Source organism: Rhinoderma darwinii, chromosome 2, assembly GCF_050947455.1.
Source record: "Rhinoderma darwinii isolate aRhiDar2 chromosome 2, aRhiDar2.hap1, whole genome shotgun sequence".
Taxonomy (NCBI): Eukaryota; Metazoa; Chordata; class Amphibia; order Anura; family Rhinodermatidae; genus Rhinoderma; species Rhinoderma darwinii.
This window is the reverse complement of record NC_134688.1, coordinates 278,494,672-278,514,795: the sequence shown is the minus strand read 5'-3', so window position 1 is coordinate 278,514,795 and position 20,124 is coordinate 278,494,672. Positions and strand designations below refer to the sequence as shown.

The window sequence follows — 20,124 nt, the reverse complement described above, 5'->3', positions numbered from 1 at the left end:
TGGCCTCTCGGTTTGGAGGCAGAGTATCGGCGTCTGGTCCTGACGCCTGCTGTCACTACACTAAAGGATTCCCTGCCTCTTTTTATATAATCCATTTCCCTCCCACCCATACACACCTCCCAGGTGTGACACACCTCCCCAGTGACGTGTTTAGAAGAGGTAGGGGGGGGGGGGGTGTGTACTGAAGGGGGCGGGGACCCGCAGCGCCGCCGCCGCCGACACAAGGGAAGATTTCCCTGTGTCTGAGGTGACACAAGCACGCCGCAGGCCTCCGTCCTATGTCCCCAGATCGTGCTCCCTAGACATCTCCTAGTGGAGGAGATGTACAGTAAGCGTCTGCATACAGCGATGGATATCATCGCTGCCTGCAGACGCGTAGTCAGGGGAACGGAGATAACTCCGCCCCCCATGGTGACGTCGCGGCCAGGGGTAGGTCGCGACGTAACCCAGGAGACCGATCAGCTGTGCAGCACCTGTCTTATGTACCAACTACCAGTTTCGATGTCTTCAACTGGATCAAAGACATTCACTTATTTACAAGGAAACTAAGATGGCATAAATTCCATAGGATGAAAGATAAAAAAGAGTGTCAAGAATTGGGAATTACGCTGCAAGAACTCCCACATGCACGAGATCTGGCGGAATTACTGTCTGTAAACGAAAAACACAGAGGAACAGGTCCTTTCACATCTTGTAAACTAAAGAGTCAAAAGATGCCTCCTATCGGGGAGACCTCGGTTATAGATGTATTTCAAGAAATGGTCATCAATGACCTCATGAAAATTAATGTACACAAAAAATTAACGAATCTGACAAGAAATGAAAACCAAGCATTAATCTCTCTGGAAAAGGATGAGAATATTGTGATCAAAGCCTCCGACAAGGGGGGAAATGTCGTCATTTTGGAAAGGGAGAAATATATAGAGATGTGCAACAACATCCTCAGTGATCCTGGGAGTTACAAAATTCTCACGGAAGACCCTACTACCAAATTTAAAAAAGATCTAATTAAAATACTCAATGACGCCAAAAGTAACAACCTCATCGACGAACACGAGTACAAATTCATGATCATCAACAAACCGAAGATCCCCACTTTCTATGCTCTCCCCAAGATACATAAGGGCATAACCCCTTTGAAAGGGCGCCCTATTGTATCTGGCATTGGGGGATTGACACAGAATGTGGGGATCTACGTTGATAAGTTTAAGATCTTTTGTAGAGACCTTACCCTCCTACGCGAGAGATACGATGGATCTACTGTCTAAAATTGACGATTTACCCATCGAAAAAGGTACAATCTTGTGTAGTATAGACGTAGAGGCTCTATATTCCTCTATTCCTCACGAAAAAGGACTTGAGGCAGTACGACACTTTCTAGACACAAGGGGGACACACTTTAGGGACCATAGCGCGCTCATGTTGAAGCTGCTGGAATTTGTTTTAACTAAAAATTACTTTTTGTTTAATGGGCGTATGTACCACCAGCTCAGAGGTACGGCCATGGGTAACTCATGTGCCCCCACGTATGCAAACCTATTTCTGGGCTGGTGGGAAGAAACTATGGTCTTTACTGATGAACGACTCATAACAAATCTACCAGCTTCAATGTGGGCGCGTTATATCGACAACATTTTCGTGTTGTGGACAGAACCCTTGAAAACATTTGAAGGGTTTGTCGAACGGTTAAATCAAAACGACATAGGTATGAGATTCACATTTGAAACTCACCCAAAAAAGCTCCCTTTCCTTGATGTACTTACATCTATTGAAGAGGATGGTAAACTTAAAACGTCAATCTACAGAAAACCAACTGCCACGAATAGCCTTCTGAGGTGGGAGAGTCATCACCCATATCCATTAAAGAAAGGTATACCAAAGGGGCAATACCTCCGCTTAAGAAGAAACTGCTCAGATATACGGGATTTCAGAAAACAGGCAAGAGATTTGGAAACACGATTTATCGAGAGGGGCTATCCATCTACGGTCTTAAGAGTCATACAAATATGCACACTCTCAGAATAGAGAAGAACTACTGACCCCTAAAAAGAAAGAATTCTCAAAGCAACCGATAAGACTAATTGGGACTTATGACCTAGCAGATCACATGATTAAGGGCATACTCGACAAGCATTGGAAAATCCTCGGTATGGACACTGACATAAGAGAAACCATAACTCCAAGAGCACAGATTACCTACAGGAAGGGGAGGAGTATAGGTGACCAAGTTACCCATAGTCACTTAAACACCAAAAAGAAGAGAGGATGTTGGCTGAACAGAAAGATTGACGGATGCTTCAAATGTGGACACTGTAAAGCATGCACCTATATACAAACAACTAAAATTAATCAGAGTGCCCATACAGGAATTTGTTATCCCATAAAAAGTTTCTCAAACTGCAGCACCAAAAATGTTGTTTGTAAAATTACCTGTCCATGTCCCTTAGACTACATTGGAAAAACAATTAGGGAGCTTAGAAAAAGGGTACTCGAACATGTAGGGGATATCCTGCATGACAGAGATAAACCGGTCTCCCGGCATGTACATCTAAAACATAAAGGGGACCCAGAATGTCTACGATTTACGACACTTGAGTGTCTACAACCCGCGGTGAGAGGGGGAGATCTAGATAGAATCCTATTGCAGAGAGAGTCCAAGTGGATTTTTAAAATGAGATCAACTGCACCAAATGGGCTCAATGAACAGTTGGATTTCGGATGCTTCATCTGAGTCCACTCTTATACATACATGTCCCAGCCACTCATTTTTTCTGTCTAAATGGGATAACACTTGACTCCTCCATTCCAATAAAAAATCTAAAAAAATCAAAACAATCAAAAATAAGGAAAAAAAAAAAAAAAGTAAAAATAAAACACTAAATACTTTGAAAACATTTAAATTAAATTGGGGGTGCAAACAACTTGCACCTTCACTTTAGTTCACTTCTTTCTCGCTGACTAGAACCTATAAACGACTCCTCTATCGGAAGTAATAACATATATAACCTTAAAGAGGCTCTGTCACCAGATTTTGCAACCCCTATCTGCTATTGCAGCAGATAGGCGCTGCAATGTAGATTACAGTAACGTTTTTATTTTTAAAAAACGAGCATTTTTGGCCAAGTTATGACCATTTTTGTAGTTATGCAAATGAGGCTTGCAAAAGTCCAAGTGGGTGTGTTTAAAAGTAAAAGTCCAAGTGGGTGTGTATTATGTGCGTACATCGGGGCGTTTTTACTACTTTTACTAGCTGGGCGCTCTGAAGAGAAGTATCATCCACTTCTCTTCAGAACGCCCAGCTTCTGGCAGTGCAGATCTGTGACGTCACTCACAGGTCCTGCATCGTGTCGGCCACATCGGCACCAGAGGCTACAGTTGATTCTGCAGCAGCATCAGCGTTTGCAGGTAAGTAGCTACATCGACTTACCTGCTAACGCCAATGCTGCTGCAGAATCAACTGAAGCCTCTGGTGCCGATGTGGCCGACACGATGCAGGACCTGTGAGTGACGTCACAGATCTGCACTGCCAGAAGCTGGGCGTTGTGAAGAGAAGTGGATGATACTTCTCTTCAGAGCGCCCAGCAAGTAAAAGTATTAAAAACGCCCCGATGTACGCACATAATACACGCCCACTTGGACTTTTACTTTTAAACACACCCACTTGGACTTTTGCAAGCCTCATTTGCATAACTACAAAAATGGTCATAACTTGGCCAAAAATGCTCGTTTTTTAAAAATAAAAACGTTACTGTAATCTACATTGCAGCGCCTATCTGCTGCAATAGCAGATAGGGGTTGCAAAATCTGGTGACAGAGCCTCTTTAAGGGTATAAGAATACATATATTTATACAAGAAAATAACAACATTAATGGTGTGAATATTCTGCAGTTCTGTAGCCTTTGCTTGCTCTAGTGTTTAAATAACGTACTATGGAAATGAATAGTTTTAAACCAAAAACTTAGCCAGACAATATCCTCTATTTGATAAACCATTGAGTTATGATTATTGTTTTCCCTTGTACAAAAAAACATCTCTTTTCCATAACACTTTAGAATGGTCTGTAGTGCTTAGGGAGAGACGGAAGCCATAATCTTGGATCTGTCTTAATATTCAAATCCCCACACTCAGCCGTCCTATTACAAGGTCCCCACCTACCATACACCCCTCATTGCCCTTAGATCGCGCATCCCCTATGCAGGCAGAGTTTCTCTGCCTGTATATACCGATCCCTGTGCAGACCAGTGGCGTCTATTTTAGACGCCTGGTGCTGCACAGCTGATCGGTCTCCTGGGTTACGTCGCGACCTACCCCTGGCCGCGACGTCACCATGGGGGGCGGAGTTATCTCCGTTCCCCTGACTACGCGTCTGCAGGCAGCGATGATATCCATCGCTGTATGCAGACGCTTACTGTACATCTCCTCCACTAGGAGATGTCTAGGGAGCACGATCTGGGGACATAGGACGGAGGCCTGCAGCGTGCTTGTGTCACCTCAGACACAGGGAAATCTTCCCTTGTGTCGGCGGCGGCGGCGCTGCGGGTCCCCGCCCCCTTCAGTACACACCCCCCCCCTACCTCTTCTAAACACGTCACTGGGGAGGTGTGTCACACCTGGGAGGTGTGTATGGGTGGGAGGGAAATGGATTATATAAAAAGAGGCAGGGAATCCTTTAGTGTAGTGACAGCAGGCGTCAGGACCAGACGCCGATACTCTGCCTCCAAACCGAGAGGCCATTCTCTTGCCACTGCAAGCATGTTTTGCTGACAGCAAACTATACTTTGTACAAGACAGCTACATCTAATTTTCATGCAGCTTCCCAAGGAATAGGACAAAGCAGCATTCATGACCTATCTCCCCTGATGAATCAATGGGTCAGAGGAAACGCGTTGGGAGAGAAATTGGGAGAAAAATTATCTTTCTTCAGAGGTCTAACTAAATCCAGGATTTTACAGACAACTCCTGAAAGGAACACCATCATCCCACAAACAAAGGGGTAGGAGGGCAACTGCCCGAAAAATCTTATGTCTCCTGTATATCCTATATGACAAACAGAGCATCTAAGTGCTTATGAGAGAACCTCTGAAATTAACAAATCATTGAAACTATATGGATTAGAAAACCCTAAAAGGTGGACTATTTTTTCTGTCTTTAACATTGTTGTATATGCATACTGAAAAAAACAGAAAAATCGCATACAACTGTGACAAATGAATTGAATTTATGCGCACATGTCGCAAAAATGCTTATGTTTTAAGAAATTTAAGTAAAAGTTATTTTTTATAAATATACTCCGGATCAATCTTGTTTATTTGTTATAATTTACGGAGAATACTTGCCAAGCCAACATTGTCTAGGTGGTAGACGATATACAATACCACGAATATATATTTCAGATATTTTGTCATTTTTGACTTTGATTAAAAAAAAAAAAATGAAATGGTGTTGAGGGATGGACATTCACTGAGGGCACGATCCCACATAGAGGTGGCCGAAACAATGCCCACATGCTGTGGCCAATCGCTGCAGGATTAGAGTTGCTTTCAATCTTGTGGACTGCAGCTGTCACTCCAGCGATAAAATGAACCAAGAATGCCGCAAAAAAAAACAAAAAAAAACTTAGGCTGGGTTTTCGCTTTGCGGCCAAAACGCATTTTTGTCACAATCCGCATCAAGAAAACACATTTTTAACACGATGTGTGGACCCAGTCTGTGTAGTCTTAGGGTATGTTCACACGCTGAGTAAAAAACATCTCAAAATACGGAGCTGTTTTCAAGGGAAAACAGCTCCTGATTTTCAGACGTTTTTGAAGCCACTCACGATTTTCGCTGCGTTTTTGGAGCGGTTTTCAATAGTCTCTGAAAAACAGCTCCAAAAACGTCCCAAGAAGTGACCTGCACTTCTTTTTCGCGGCCGTTTTTCAAAACTGCCCCACGGAACAGAACGCCGTATTTCTCATTGCAATCAATGGGCAGATGTTTGGAGGCGTTCTGCTTCCGATTTTTTGGCCAGAAAAAAGGCCGAAAATAATACCCTTAGGCTGGGGCTAGACAAACTTTTTTTTATTTGTAGTGAGCGATTTAATAGCTGTCCATACAAAAGCATTAGTCTAAAAGCAAATTCTTGTATTAAAAAAAAAAAAAAATCGCTGTCTGTAGGAATACATGGAGTAGCTCGAAAATCTCTTCAAAATTGCTTTCCAGACAGCGGTAAAACCGCTTGTGTTTTTGCTGTGCTGATAAAAAGGTCTCATGTAAATGCACTCTAAGCTGCAGTACTACAGACCTGTTTTACCAGACTGGCAATTGTGTAAATTAGACTAGGCTATTGCGAGGAACTAGATATTCCCTTGGGAACATCTCAAAAAGCACAGTACAATTAAAGGAACAGTAACACGATGATGCAGTTTTAACACCTGTTTGTCTTGTAGGTTTCACCATTTTCATGTCATTTATCTGTATTAGCTGGGCAATTTTGGACTACCACCAATCCCTGAGACTGTTCCTGCAGGGGAAACAGAAGCTTAGCAACCTCTCTTCAGCCATCTACTACTTCTGGAACTTTTGTCTCATTTCATCACGCATCCTCTGTATTATACTCTTTACAGTCACTTTCCATTGGATGATTGCTCTGCACTTTCTTCTCCTCTGGTTAGCCTTCTTTTTATGGGCTACACAGCAGAAAACAAAATTCATGAAGCACAAATTCCTGGAGATTGTGTACAGGGCTACAGTGGCCATAATTCTTTACTTCTCATGGTTTAACATTGCTGATGGGAGAACAATCTACAGATGTATTGTGTACCATGTGTTTATTACAATAGACAGTGTGATACTTGTTGTGTCTTGGGTAAAATTTAGGCTTTCATCCATTCTCGATGGGTACGAAACACACATTATTATGATTAACATAATATTTTTTGCAGTTGGTCTTTTGTTGAGGTTCATTTATTACAAGTATCTACATCCCAATGTGCGCAATGATACCAAACAGTGCTTTGATGTACCAGATGGCATAATAGGTGCAGGAACAAATAAATTACTTTTAGCAGGGAAGACTGTGCAACTGGCCAATAATAGAATGAAGTATTTAGCAAGGCAAATATACTAGGACATTTTTAATCTTCCCATGTGCAAGATGTTCTAAATCGCTTCTGTACTTCAGATTTGTAATATTCTTCAGTATAAATTAACAAAGGATAAGAGCCATGCGAAAATAGAACTACTAGGATTCCTATAAACAAGGTAAGCAAGATATATAGCATAGTCCTTAGAGATTCTCAAATATATATATTACAGTCCTAGCATCTATGGTAAAACAAGCAATACAATTCTTACAAGTATCCGGGAACACTTCGGATATGGCTACTCCACCACCACCATGAGGACACTATTCAAAAACCACCTTATTCAAAAGACAGACAAATGGCCACTATTCCCAGGGTATATACTTGCATTTTTGTACATATCCGGTTTGTAATCATATTTTTTAGCAGATTATTTGTAGAGCGTTGGCATTGTGGGGTTGAATGAACCGGACAAAAAGAACACACTCTTTACTGTTGGGAGAGTCAAAATCAAATGCTTCACCCAATAACCATCTAAGGCCTCATGCACACGACCGTAGTGTTTTTCTGGTCCGCAAATTCCAGGACCGTGTTCCGTGAAATGTAATCCGCAGGTCATCCGTATGTAATCCGCAAAATGCGGATGAAAAAAAAAAAAAGCCTAGGTAAAACAGGATGACGACAGAACTCATTCCCGCTCGTCGCCTAGCAACACTTCCGCAAATCCGCAAACTGCGGATGACATACGGAGGTGTATCCGCAATTTCCACGGGCCCATTGACTTCTATTGGCATGTCCGCATCGAATTTGCGGCCCGTAATAAGACATGTCCTGAGTTTCTGCGGCACGGATGTGCGGACATGCGGAGACCCGTGAAAACACGGATAGTGTGTATGGGCCCATAGAAATGAATGGGTCCGCAATTCTCCCGTGGATTTGCGGGGGAATTGCGGACGCAAAATCACGGTCGTGTGCATGAGGCCTTAGGCTAGGGCTACACCTAGCCTTTTTGTTTCTCACTACAAAAATATCAGTGATATGCATAGAGAAGTTTGAGACTCTCAACTACTCTATGAAATAAGGAATCTTTAGCAACTCGCTTGAATAGTTTCATGGTGCAATTTTAAAAAGCAGTAGCCACACTTCTTCCATCAAGTAACATGAAAATCAATTGTTTAGTTTGGATTACACTATAGAAAAAAAAAAAGTCTTACAACAAAAAGTCTAGGTGTAGCCGTAGCCTGATGTTTATAACCGGCTTGAAGCTAGCCAAACACTTTAGATAACCGTTGGCCAAACTCTCCCAACCACAGCATCTAAGCCATTAGACAGAGAGGGGGCTCCTCACCAGCAACGTGATTACGGGGTGCCGATCGTTGTCATGGCATTCTGGGGGCCTAATGAAGGCCCCCCAGGTCTGCCATCTTGCTTCACCTTTAAAGCCTTGGCAGGGCTTAATAGGAGCCGGTAAAAATCACATTACACTGCAATGCATAATTAAAAAAACTTAAATTGAAATAATTTGTTAAATAGTTTGTCATGTACAAAAAAATATCTATTTTTTAAAAAGTCCACCTTTCCCCTACAGTAAAAATTAAAGATGGTTGCAGTGCCAAGGGGTTAATATTTTAATTATTGTTTCCACTTACTGTTTAGTCATTGCATATAAAAAGAATCCTGAAAAATTACCAGAAAGAAAAAAAACAACTCATTACACGTTCAGGTTCATTAGTTCATACATGTAGATGGACAACCATAAAGCCAGTTGCTGCTAACCAATATATGGTCACATGATGCCGTATAAGAATAGTATTAAAGGGTAACGAAACTTTAAAAAAAAACTAAAAAAACTTTAGACATGGTAAAAGTTTTGATCGGTGAGGGTCCGAGCACAGAGACCCCCACTAATTGCTAAAACGAAGCGCTCAGGTGAGCGCTGTGCTGCTTAGTTTATGATCGGCTTTCCTTGGACTCTATGTAGACTTTCTATTGACACACCGCTCAGAGGAAAGCCGATCAAAAACGAAGCTGCTCACCAGAGAGCTTCTGCCACTTTATATAAGTGATTGATGGTGGGCCTCAGTGCTCGGACCCCCACTGATCAAAACTTCTGACATGTAAAAAGTTTTTTAAAAGTTTAGTTACACTTTAAGAAAAGGAATGTAGCCTTTAATGGCCGCTTTATAAATCAAGAGTTGTCTCTTGCCTTAGGAATATGAATATTCAATATCACGCAGTAGTTTAGGCCATGTTAACATAATGAAGTTAATTGTATTTTTTGCTAAAGCCAGGATATAGAGGAAAACTATTCTAAAGTTTTACTACATAGTCTTTTTTTGGCATCCACTCCTTTTGGCAAAAAATTAGCATGGTGTTTTTTTTGTTTAATTAGCAGCTTGAGGACAAATGTAATACAAGGGGTAAAATGATTAATGCAGTTGTGTGAAGAACAAAAACGTTATCAAGCCCACTCTTTACTTTTTGCCATACAAACTGTTTTTTTTTTTTATTTGTTAAAGGGGTATAATCTTCAAGTCATATTAGGCACGTCAGATTACCGTTTTCTAATAATTCTCTTGAGAAAACCTGTGATTAGCAACAGCAGGTGCAACCTGATATTCAGTAGCTGCACCGTATTCAATTGTAATCTGCTCCAGGGTCTAAACGACGGTACCCTTGCACAACGGAGACAAACGGAAACCATTGGGACCAGATCCGTCACCATTGAAATCAATGGTAATGGAAACGGAAACCTTTGGTTTCCATTTGTCAATCAGGGTCCTGTTCCGATGAAGAGCTCCGACGCAACAGGACCCTGGCGCAGATGTGACAGAAGCACAACATGTACTATTTTGGGGAATAAAGTGCACACACTGCAACTCCACAGGTATGCCAGTATTTGTTAATGTATCACAATGACTGCATCATTAGCTGTTCATTAAAGAAGAAAAAAAAAAAACAACCTACCAGAATCCATTGAAAGGCCTTGTTCAAATTAGTGAAGCTGCCCAAAGCACAAAACGCTTGGCTGTACAGCATTCCCATCTTATAATGTAATGGAAAATCGGCAAGATATACTATACCCATTGTGATCAGTGGGGGAAGGGCCCTACCAATCCTGGCTTTTTCCATGCATAGCGGTCCTCCCATCAACCTGCATAGTAGGCTATTGTAACAGCGCTGCAGTCAAGTGAAGGGGGGAAAAAAAACCCTCACAACTTTGAAGGAACTGCAGAGTTTAACTAGCCAGCCGCCCCCTTATATTGGGAATCGGTGAGCGGGGGGTCTTCGTGTTATGCAATCCCTTCCAATGGTGGAAAAACACCTATAAGTACTGAGCAATGATCAGTAGAGCCTTGTTAAAGAGGCTGTCACCACATTAGAAGTGCCCTATCTCCTATATGAGGAGATGGGCGCTATAATGTAGATGACAGTTTTTCTAAATAAAAAAACACTGCTATCTATTTTTACCACGTTATTAGCAATTTTAGCTTTATGCTAATGACTTTAATGCCCAACTGGGCGTGTTTTTACTTTTGACCAAGTGGGCGTTGTGAAGAGAAGTGTATGACGCTGACCAATCCGCATCATGCACTTCTCTCCATTCATTTAGTCAGTGCATAGTGACACTGCGTTGTTCACCATGTGCTGTCTTATACTGACATATTAACGTTACTGAAGTGTCTTGACAGTGAATAGACATCACCTCCAGCCAGGACGGGATGTCTAGTCACAATCTCGACACTTCGGTAACGTTTGTGTGGGATTTACAGCAGAGCAAGCGTAATCTCGCAAGATCACGCTGTAAATGACAGGTTACAGCGAGATTACACTTTGCTCTGCTGAAAGTCCCACACAAACGTTACCGAAGTGTCGAGATTGTGACTATACATCCCGTCCTGGCTGGAGGTGATGTCTAGTCACTGTCAAGACACTTCAGTAACGTTAATGTGTCAGTATAAGACAGCACATAGCGAACAACGCAGTGTCACTATGTGCTGAGTAAATGAATGAGAAGTGTATGATGCTGATTGGTCAGCGTCATACACTTCTCTGTATAACGCCCACTTAGTCAATAGTAAAAACACGCCCAGTTGTCCATTAAGAAAGTAATTAGCATAAAGGTAAAATTGCTAATAACGTGGTAAAAATAGATAGTTTTTCTAAATAAAAAGCACTGCTGTCACCTACATTATGTAGGAGATAGGGCACTTATAAGGTCGTGACAGAGCCTCTTTAAGGTCCTTTTACACAGGCATTTCATGGCACGTAACAACCGCCAATTGATAACATGTTTATCGGCGCTACTATGCGCCATTTATATGAAGCAATGATTGTAAGTATGGGGGCGAATTATCGTTACTACATTCATCCCTATACAGTTTGCAATAATCACTTATTGGTCACAAAAGATCCAATCAGCCGACAAACAAGCATTTTCTGATTTGTCTGCTGATCGCTGGGCATGTTATATGAAGTGCGCTGGTTCGCCCAATGATCGACCTGTGTAAAAGAGACAAAGAGGTTGTCCACTACCGGACAACTGCCTACCTATCCACCGGATAGGTAATCAGTATACGATCGGTGGGGATCCAATACCCGGATCCTGCGCTAATTAGCTGCCTCTGGGCATCAGACGTCCATGCCGGTCGCAGATGGCTCCGGTCACGTAATAGCGGCCAAGCTGCAGTATGCAAGTGAATAGGAGCAGAGCTGCAACATGGCCACTATGGAATGTACGGAGCCAACTGCATCCGGCTCCTTACATTGCATGCTGTGCAATGACATCAGGTGCCCGCTGGCAGCCAATCGGTGCAGAGTCCATGTGTCAAACCCCCACGATCATATACTGATGACCTATCTGGTGGATAGGTCATCAGTTTCTGCTAGCGGACAACCCCTTTACACGTTTGTCTCAGTAGTATATACCATTGTGTAGTGTACACACAATGGCTGGCCAACAAGTGATTTGTCATTTATCCTATAGACATTGTGTTCATTAATGCATTTGACTTCACTTCTTTTCAATGCTGCTTCAGGAATGGGAAACAGGCTTTTCATGAATCCGGGAACCAACACTACATTATTCTGGTTACCAATTGATCGCACACAAGGGCTACTTAATACATTACATAAATGACCCACAGATGGCTATTATACAGCTTGTTGCCTTTGGGAACACTACACATAGGAGTAGCTACTTGTGTGTTTACTAAGGGTCACAATTCTGGAAGCATTAAACAAGCTTTATTATACAGTTGCTGCTTATGTGTAAGATTTCCTACCAGATTGCCTTAACATACGCTGGAAAAGTTGATTGTGTACATATCTATGCATCATTTTCATGTGTGTGTCTGTATATATTGTTACTGCTATATTGTGTCCGTATTGTTTTATTAGTGTTTACAAACTACAGTATTAATATATTTTTAATATTTGTGAAATGTTATCTGCTCCTTAGTAAAGATTTCTTCTTAAGCTTCCTTCTCACACACACACTTTATCAACGTTTTAAAAGTTTTACAAGCCATGTTTTTTTTTTTAAAGTCCTTTAGAGACGCCTTTTGAAAGAAATGCCACTGACCAAAATGCTATAAAAATGGCACAAACCAAAACACTATGTAGGCTTCTCATATTTTGCTACATCTTTTAAAGTAACTTCTGGCCACAGCACTTTTGGGCAAAATAAAAACCCCAAGAAATGCTACAAAGTGTTTGTGAAAAAGAGGTTTTCCAGCTGATGAAAGTTGATGGGCTATTGTCAGGATAGGCCATCAATAGCTGATGGGTCGGGGTCCAACTCCCAGGACCCTCTCCGGTCAGCTGTTTTGAAGGGGCGCCGCGCTCCTCCTTAATTTCTTCTTGCTTACTGTAAATGTCCGTCATGCATTTAGTGGCGATGCACAGGTATTGCAGCCTTTTCTCCCATTCACTTTAACAGGAGAAAAGGCTGCAATGCCTGTGAATCGCCACTAAGTGTGTCGAACATTCACAGTGAGCAAGCAAGTAGAAATTAAGGAGAAGCAGCGCTCGTACCAGCGCTGCGGCCCTTTCAAAACATCAGAATCAGCGGGGGTCCCGGGGGTCGGACCCAGACCCATCAGCTAGGCCTTTTCACGATAGGCCATCAATTTTTATTGGCTGGAAAATCCCTTTATGGGATTAAGCTGCCTGAAGTCCTTGAGCATGAACCAACATTTGTTTTTAAATTAAACTGAAAGAGTAACAGTTTTTGTTGGTAGTTTTATTTTAGCTTTGTAAAAGTTTACATATGATGAGACTGAGCTGTCTGCTCATATCTAACGTCACAACATTATGAATCCCATAAATAAGGCAGTTACAATATACTGACTGACACCCAGGTCACAGTGGGCATAGTTACCTTCATGCCTTTCTTGACAACTGTTCACCCTACAATTGTTTATGTTTTCCACAATACACTGAAATTATGCATTTAATACAGACTCTTGATACGTTGGGCTTCAATATTGCAACATTATCAGATAATGGTAACATTTCAATCCACGCCACAGGGTTTGTGTTCTTTGATGGCCATAAAATATGAGATATAAAATAAGACAGAAGAATATAGAGAGAGGAGAAAAACGTTTTAATAAGTTACCAACTTTTAAGATATAGTAATGGGAGTCTTTCTCCCCTCCCTCATCGAGGTATTTCATAAAGTTTTCCAGAATGGTTATCAAGAAGACAACAATAAAGACAAGCCATTATGACTTGTTCTGCTATTAAAAATCCCAGATAAACGTACATTACCCTAATCTTTACTCAGATTAGGGGAGCTGACAGATTTAGTCTGATGCAGACAGTATCCATCCGTAGTTGAAAGATTTGGGGAGTTCATTTGATACAAGGATGAAATTCAGAATAAGTCAGGATCCACTGCTACATTTCACGGCTCATCAGATATTAACCAAAAAAAGTAAAAAAAAAAAAGTCTGCTTTTTATTTACTTAGTCTTATTGATGGAAAATGTGTATTTCACAAGAAGATGGCCTTACTGTTGTGATGACGCTGAACGTGAAGAGCTTGAAGAGGTAGGTGCCATGGTAAATACCCAGCAGGAAACTAAATAGTCTGGCAATCAACTGAAGAGGTAGGTGACATGTAAAAGACAGTTGGACATTCTGCAATACTGAAGGACAGGAACATGTGAATGATTTTTCATCCATGGAGGCCAGAACCCAATGGCTTTTTCCTCTTCCAGGAGGATAGATGCAGATATCAGATCAAACTGATTTTTCTTAGGTTGACAAATTTAGTTCTGCTCATCTCATTTCAGCAGATCTGGTGGCTTGTACAAGAGTCCATGCTTTTCTCACAAAAAGTCCAGCTCCAGAGCTTGGTGTAGGGAGATGAGGTCATTGTGGTTTGTGATCCTCCAGAAAGGCATGTTATGCTTTTTAAATGAAGAGAAAAAATGTTTTTTTAAAAGCCTGCTTCAGCTAAATTTTAGATATTTCAATGTAACAAACAGTAGACTAATTCTTTGTACAAAGTACATTTACATATTAGTTGAAAACAAATTGTAACCCTCGGCCCCAAAGATCTATTATTTCTAGCATGCTCAAACTCCAGAAAAGGACAGTCTGTCCTCTTGATCCAGCAATGCTGGTTAACAGAACGCTCCTGAATTTAACATGTTTTCAGATCTGTTAGACCCCAAGAGCACAACATTTTATAGCAACTGTATTTAAATGAACACTAACCTTTTAAACATTGTATGTTAGTCCAACAGTATACCTAATATACAGTACTGTGCAAAGGTTTTAGGCCGTTGTGGAAAAATGCTGCAATGTAAACATGCTTTCAAAAATAGAAGTGTGAGTTTTTTTTTTAATCAATTAACCAAATGCAAAGTGAATGAACAGAAGATAAATCTAACTCAAATCAATATATTTTGAAGGAACTCGGCAGGGAGGTTGTTCTAAACATCTTGGAGAACTAACCACAGATCTTCTGTGGATGTAGGCTTCCTCAAATCTTTGTCAATTCATGTAATTCCAGACAGACTCTATGTTGAGATCAGGGCTCTGTGGGGGCGATATCACTTTCAGGGCTCCTTGTTCTTAGTTATGCTGAAGATCGTTCTTAAATGCATTGGCTGAACGTTTGGGGTTGTTATCCTGCTGCAGAATAGCCAGGTGCGAAATGTGTGTTGGGGTGCTTTACAGTGTGAAGGCAGTTAGTAATGTCTACTTGACGGTGGATAATGTCTACTTGTGTATTGAGCTTGCATCTGTTTTTATGGATATGCGCATGTAAGATTTTGGGAATTTTGCACATATAGTAAATGCTTACTGATTAGTTTGGTACTATGTATATAGATGCATTAGTAGATATGTTAAACTTGCTTTTGTCCTGTCTTATATAAATCACACTGTCCTGTTTGTGTGCAATTTCTTGCATATTATATTTTAATTGGGTGCCTTTAATGGTTTGTACAACGATTTGTTAAAGTAATAATAAAGTATTTATATTTTGCTACATAGTTTGGTATTCTTATTTATGTGAGGCATCGAGGGAAATATACCTTGTGTCTTGTTGCTGTGCTCAGTCTTGGCATGTTATGAAGGCAAAGTGTGGTCACACCAAATATTGATTTGATTTAGACTTCTCTTCTGATCATTCACTTCGTATTTGGTTAATTGACAACTGCCTAAAACTTTGGCAGCATTATTTCCACAACTGCCTAAAACTTTTGCACAGAAATGTAGATCAACTTTGTAATTTGCTTACTGTTAAAATTCTGTGTGAAGTTACTGCCACTTCCTGTAATCTGCTGTTCACCCAGTTATCAAGCAAAATCAGTCTCTAGTTTCAGAGCAGAGGACACTGCAGGAATTGGGGGTGTGTCTATGGAGACGTGAGGGGATAGCAGAGAGAGACACAGACGCTGCCTATAGAAGTCTATTGAGAGGGGAGCAGCAGCAAAGAGACAGATGCTGCAGTCTATAGAAGTCAATGGAGAGGGGAGGGGTGAGAAGGATTTGCCTCTTCTATGTGTGCTGTGTATAGAAGACATGATAGCAGGTACACTCCAGCCACTAGCTCAGGGAAAACAGAGAATTAGAGAGCGCCTGCATAGGGGATATCAGCTAAAAAAATGCTACATACAAGTGATATAACGGCCAGAAATAGTTTTATTCCGCATGTGCACACATATGACACCTTATTCTGAGAAGTCACCTGAAAAGTTAGGTACGCTTTAAAAGCTTCTCCAGTCAAAGCTATTTGACGGGAGAACCCTCCATATATATTTAATAATAAAATTTGCTACTGTTGCAGCTTGCTTATGACCCAATTGACCTTGAAAAACATATATCATAGTTTACATAGGTGGTGTGGCAGTTTTGGAGATCATTGGGAGGAAATACAATATTAGCATGCATTATTATTATTAAAGTATAGTAATAACATTCACATATGAAAAACGGTGATTCTAATTATATGACAATTTTCTGAATTAGCATAATCAGGACATAGACGTGTCTAGGGATTTATGCACTAAAAAGCAGTGGTGCTCATGTATCAATACTTCTACTGGGAAGGATGTTAGCACTATACCAAAACGGATTTGGAGTAATGTCTGAGACATATTCCTTAAAAGGGAATGTGTCGCCAAATAAAACGTTGTTTTTTTTGCTTCTTTTAAGTAAGTTACTTATTTTTATCACTTAAGTAAAGCGGAAAGTATTAAATTAAATAGTTTGACATGTTTTCCTATGTTGGCCACTAGAGGGTGCACTTCCCAGAATTACAGCAAGGTGAATCAGGCAGGGCAGCCTGACCTACAGCTGTTGTAAACGTGTGGGAGGGGGGGGGGACTCACCCCCTCCCTATTTTTGGCTACAAGCCAGGAAAAGGCGTCTTTAAATTGGTAAGCAGTGTCCAGCTTCATTTTGGGAGTGTTTTTGGCAGAAGCTACAGGAAACACCAAAAGGCTCAGAATAATGAAAGTCACGAGGGAAGATCCTGTGGTGAATGACCTTTCAGTTGACTGGTTCACATGTATTTGACTCGGTTTTTGTTGCATTTTACGTATCAAACGCTTGGCTTCATATTTACATGAGTGGGAAAGCGAGCCGTTAGTACATACAACACGAGTTTTTTACGCAAGTGTTTTAAAAAAACGCGTTGGGAGGAAAAAAAAGCAGCGCCTTGTCAATTCTTTGGCACGTAAAGCGCGCCAAACGTTCCCATAGTCAATGGAACTCCCAATGACGCAAAATGCGTAAAAAAAAAAACACGTGAAAAACACATAAAGCCGTATTTTAAAAGGCGCTTCACAAGATACGCTAGTGTATTTGACACGTCTACACGTTTTTTGGAGCGTCGTGTGAACATGCCCTAAGGGAATTATTTTTCATTGGCGTCTAGTTTTTATTGCGGTGCAGGGAGAAGACCGAAGTCCCTGTAGTTGAAAAGAATTGTATTTTTTATATTGCTAACTTTTTTTTTATTTTGCAGGTTCTGATCGACCGTTTGGACTACGACGTAGATACGCTGGACTACGTTTATTTAAAAAAAATAAAATGGGTTGTGCGGGGGAGTTTTTACTTGAATAGAAAAAAATAAACTTCTGAGGGTCTATTCAAACCAGTGCGGTTTTGCAGTGTTTTCGCCACGCAGCCGATTCGATGTGGTTTTCGGCCGCACGGGAAAGACGTGTCAAAACTGCACTGTGTGAATACACCCTTAGGCCCTGTTCACAGTTTTTTGCAGGCAGAAAAAAAAAAAATGTGCCTCAGAATTCATTCAGGAATTTTGAAGACTATTTTAAACTGCCTGCACTTTTTCCCCGCAGTTTACGTCCGCAGCCATTGAAGCTAATGCAAGGACCATGGGCAAAAACGCCTCCGAAAAGATTTCAATGGGAGGTCAGAGGCGGAAGCTGCAAGAAAGGAAACTACGCTTTTTTGGGGGTTTTATGGCGCTGATTCCTACGTGATTTCCGCATCAAGATCGGTGCCAGCAAGATGTGTATGAACAGGGAGTTATATCTCTGTTTTTTAATACTTTATTACCACCTTAGTAATGGCAGTTGTCTGTTTGCCAGTAAAAAGGCTGCAACTAACCCCCCATTATTACCCCTGTACGCAACGCCACCAGGGGTATCAGGAAGAGCCGGGTACGATCCAGTACCTGACCATTGTATCATGGAACTTTAACCAGAGGCGCAGTGGGGCACACTGCCCAGAGGGGCAGGTGGGGCACACTGCCCAGAGGGGCAGGTGGGGCACACTGCCCAGAGGGGCAGGTGGGGCACACTGCCCAGAGGGGCAGGTGGGGCACACTGCCCAGAGGGGCAGGTGGGGCACACTGCCCAGAGGGGCAGGTGGGGCACACTGCCCAGAGGGGCAGGTGGGGCACACTGCCCAGAGGGGCAGGTGGGGCACACTGCCCAGAGGGGCAGGTGGGGCACACTGCCCAGAGGGGCAGGTGGGCGCACACTGCCCAGAGGGGCAGGTGGGCGCACACTGCCCAGAGGGGCAGGTGGGGCACACTGCCCAGAGGGGCAGGTGGGGCACACTGCCCAGAGGGGCAGGTGGGCGCAGTGGGGCACACTGCCCAGAGGGGCAGGTGGGCGCAGTGGGGCACACTAGCCAGAGGGGCAGGTGGGCGCAGTGGGGCACACTGCCCAGAGGGGCAGGTGGGCGCAGTGGGGCACACTGCCCAGAGGGGCAGGTGGGCGCAGTGGGGCACACTGCCCAGAGGGGCAGGTGGGCGCAGTGGGGCACACTGCCCAGAGGGGCAGGTGGGCGCAGTGGGGCACACTGCCCAGAGGGGCAGGTGGGCGCAGTGGGGCACACTGCCCAGAGGGGCAGGTGGGCGCAGTGGGGCACACTGCCCAGAGGGGCAGGTGGGCGCAGTGGGGCACACTGCCCAGAGGGGCAGGTGGGCGCAGTGGGGCACACTGCCCAGAGGGGCAGGTGGGCGCAGTGGGGCACACTGCCCACAGAGGGGCATGTGGGCGCAGTGGGGCACACTGCCCACAGAGGGGCAGGGGCGCAGTGTGGCACACTGCCCACAGAGGGGCAGGGGCGCAGTGTGGCACACTGCCCACAGAGGGGCAGGGGCGCAGTGTGGCACACTGCCCACAGAGGGGCAGGGGCGCAGTGTGGCACACTGCCCACAGAGGGGCAGGGGCGCAGTGTGGCACACTGCCCACAGAGGGGCAGGGGCGCAGTGTGGCACACTGCCCACAGAGGGGCAGGGGCGCAGTGTGGCACACTGCCCACAGAGGGGCAGGGGCGCAGTGTGGCACACTGCCCACAGAGGGGCAGGGGCGCAGTGTGGCACACTGCCCACCGAGGGGCAGGGGCGCAGTGTGGCACACTGCCCACCGAGGGGCAGGGGCGCAGTGTGGCACACTGCCCACGGGGGGGGGGGAGGGGCAGTGGGGCACTACCTACGGGGGGGGGGAGGGGCAGTGGGGCACTACCTACGGGGGGAGGGGCAGTGGGGCACTACCTACGGGAGGAGGGGCAGTGGGGCACTACCTACGGGGGGAGGGGCAGTGGGGCACTACCTACGGGGGGAGGGGCAGTGGGGCACTACCTACGGGGGGAGGGGCAGTGGGGCACTACCTACGGGGGGAGGGGCAGTGGGGCACTACCTACGGGGGGTCTGTGTGACCGTTAAAAACGGAAACACGGCCTGGAACGGACGCAAAACTGCCGACACTGTGAATAGAGCCTTAGCCATCAGTATCTGATCGGTGGTGGCCCGTCTCCCCGCAGCCATGCCGATCAGCTGTTTTGAAGGGACAGCGATGCTCGTACCATCATCCCTTCCCCTTCATTTCCTTTACTGCTCACACTGTGAATCACGGACACACTTGTAGCGGCTGTTCACAGTATTACAGTTTACACTTGAATGGGAGAAGGCTTTAATACTGTGAACCGCCGCTACAAGTGTGTCCGCGATTCACAGTGTGAGCAGTAAAGGAAATGAAGGGGAAGCAGCGCTCGTATAAGCACAGTGGCCTCTTCAAAACAGCTGATCGACGGGGGTGTCGGGTCCTGACCAAATCAGATA

At 43.7% G+C, this 20,124-nt stretch overlaps 2 protein-coding genes across 8 annotated transcripts in view; one reads left to right on the top strand and one right to left on the bottom strand.

Annotated features, from left to right (window-relative positions):
- Nucleotides 1-20,124, top strand: part of XKR8 (XK related 8) — a 41,159-nt gene that overhangs the window by 13,571 nt on the left and 7,464 nt on the right. The window contains exon 3 of one of the 3 annotated variants that reach the window (XM_075853308.1): nucleotides 6,430-10,697. The exons of 1 other annotated variant lie outside the window; for it this stretch is intronic. In XM_075853308.1, coding sequence (XP_075709423.1) covers nucleotides 6,430-7,109 — 680 coding nt within the window. In that variant the 3' untranslated portion in view covers nucleotides 7,110-10,697. Of the gene's footprint in view, nucleotides 1-6,429; nucleotides 10,698-20,124 lie in introns of those variants that run through there. One more of the 3 variants, XM_075853310.1, reaches the window with a different exon arrangement.
- Nucleotides 13,286-20,124, bottom strand: part of EYA3 (EYA transcriptional coactivator and phosphatase 3) — a 96,985-nt gene continuing 90,146 nt past the window's right edge. For all 5 annotated transcript variants that reach the window (XM_075853307.1, XM_075853305.1, XM_075853304.1 and 2 more), the window contains one exon: nucleotides 13,286-14,482. In XM_075853307.1, coding sequence (XP_075709422.1) covers nucleotides 14,402-14,482 — 81 coding nt within the window. In that variant the 3' untranslated portion in view covers nucleotides 13,286-14,401. The remainder of the gene's footprint in view (nucleotides 14,483-20,124) is intronic.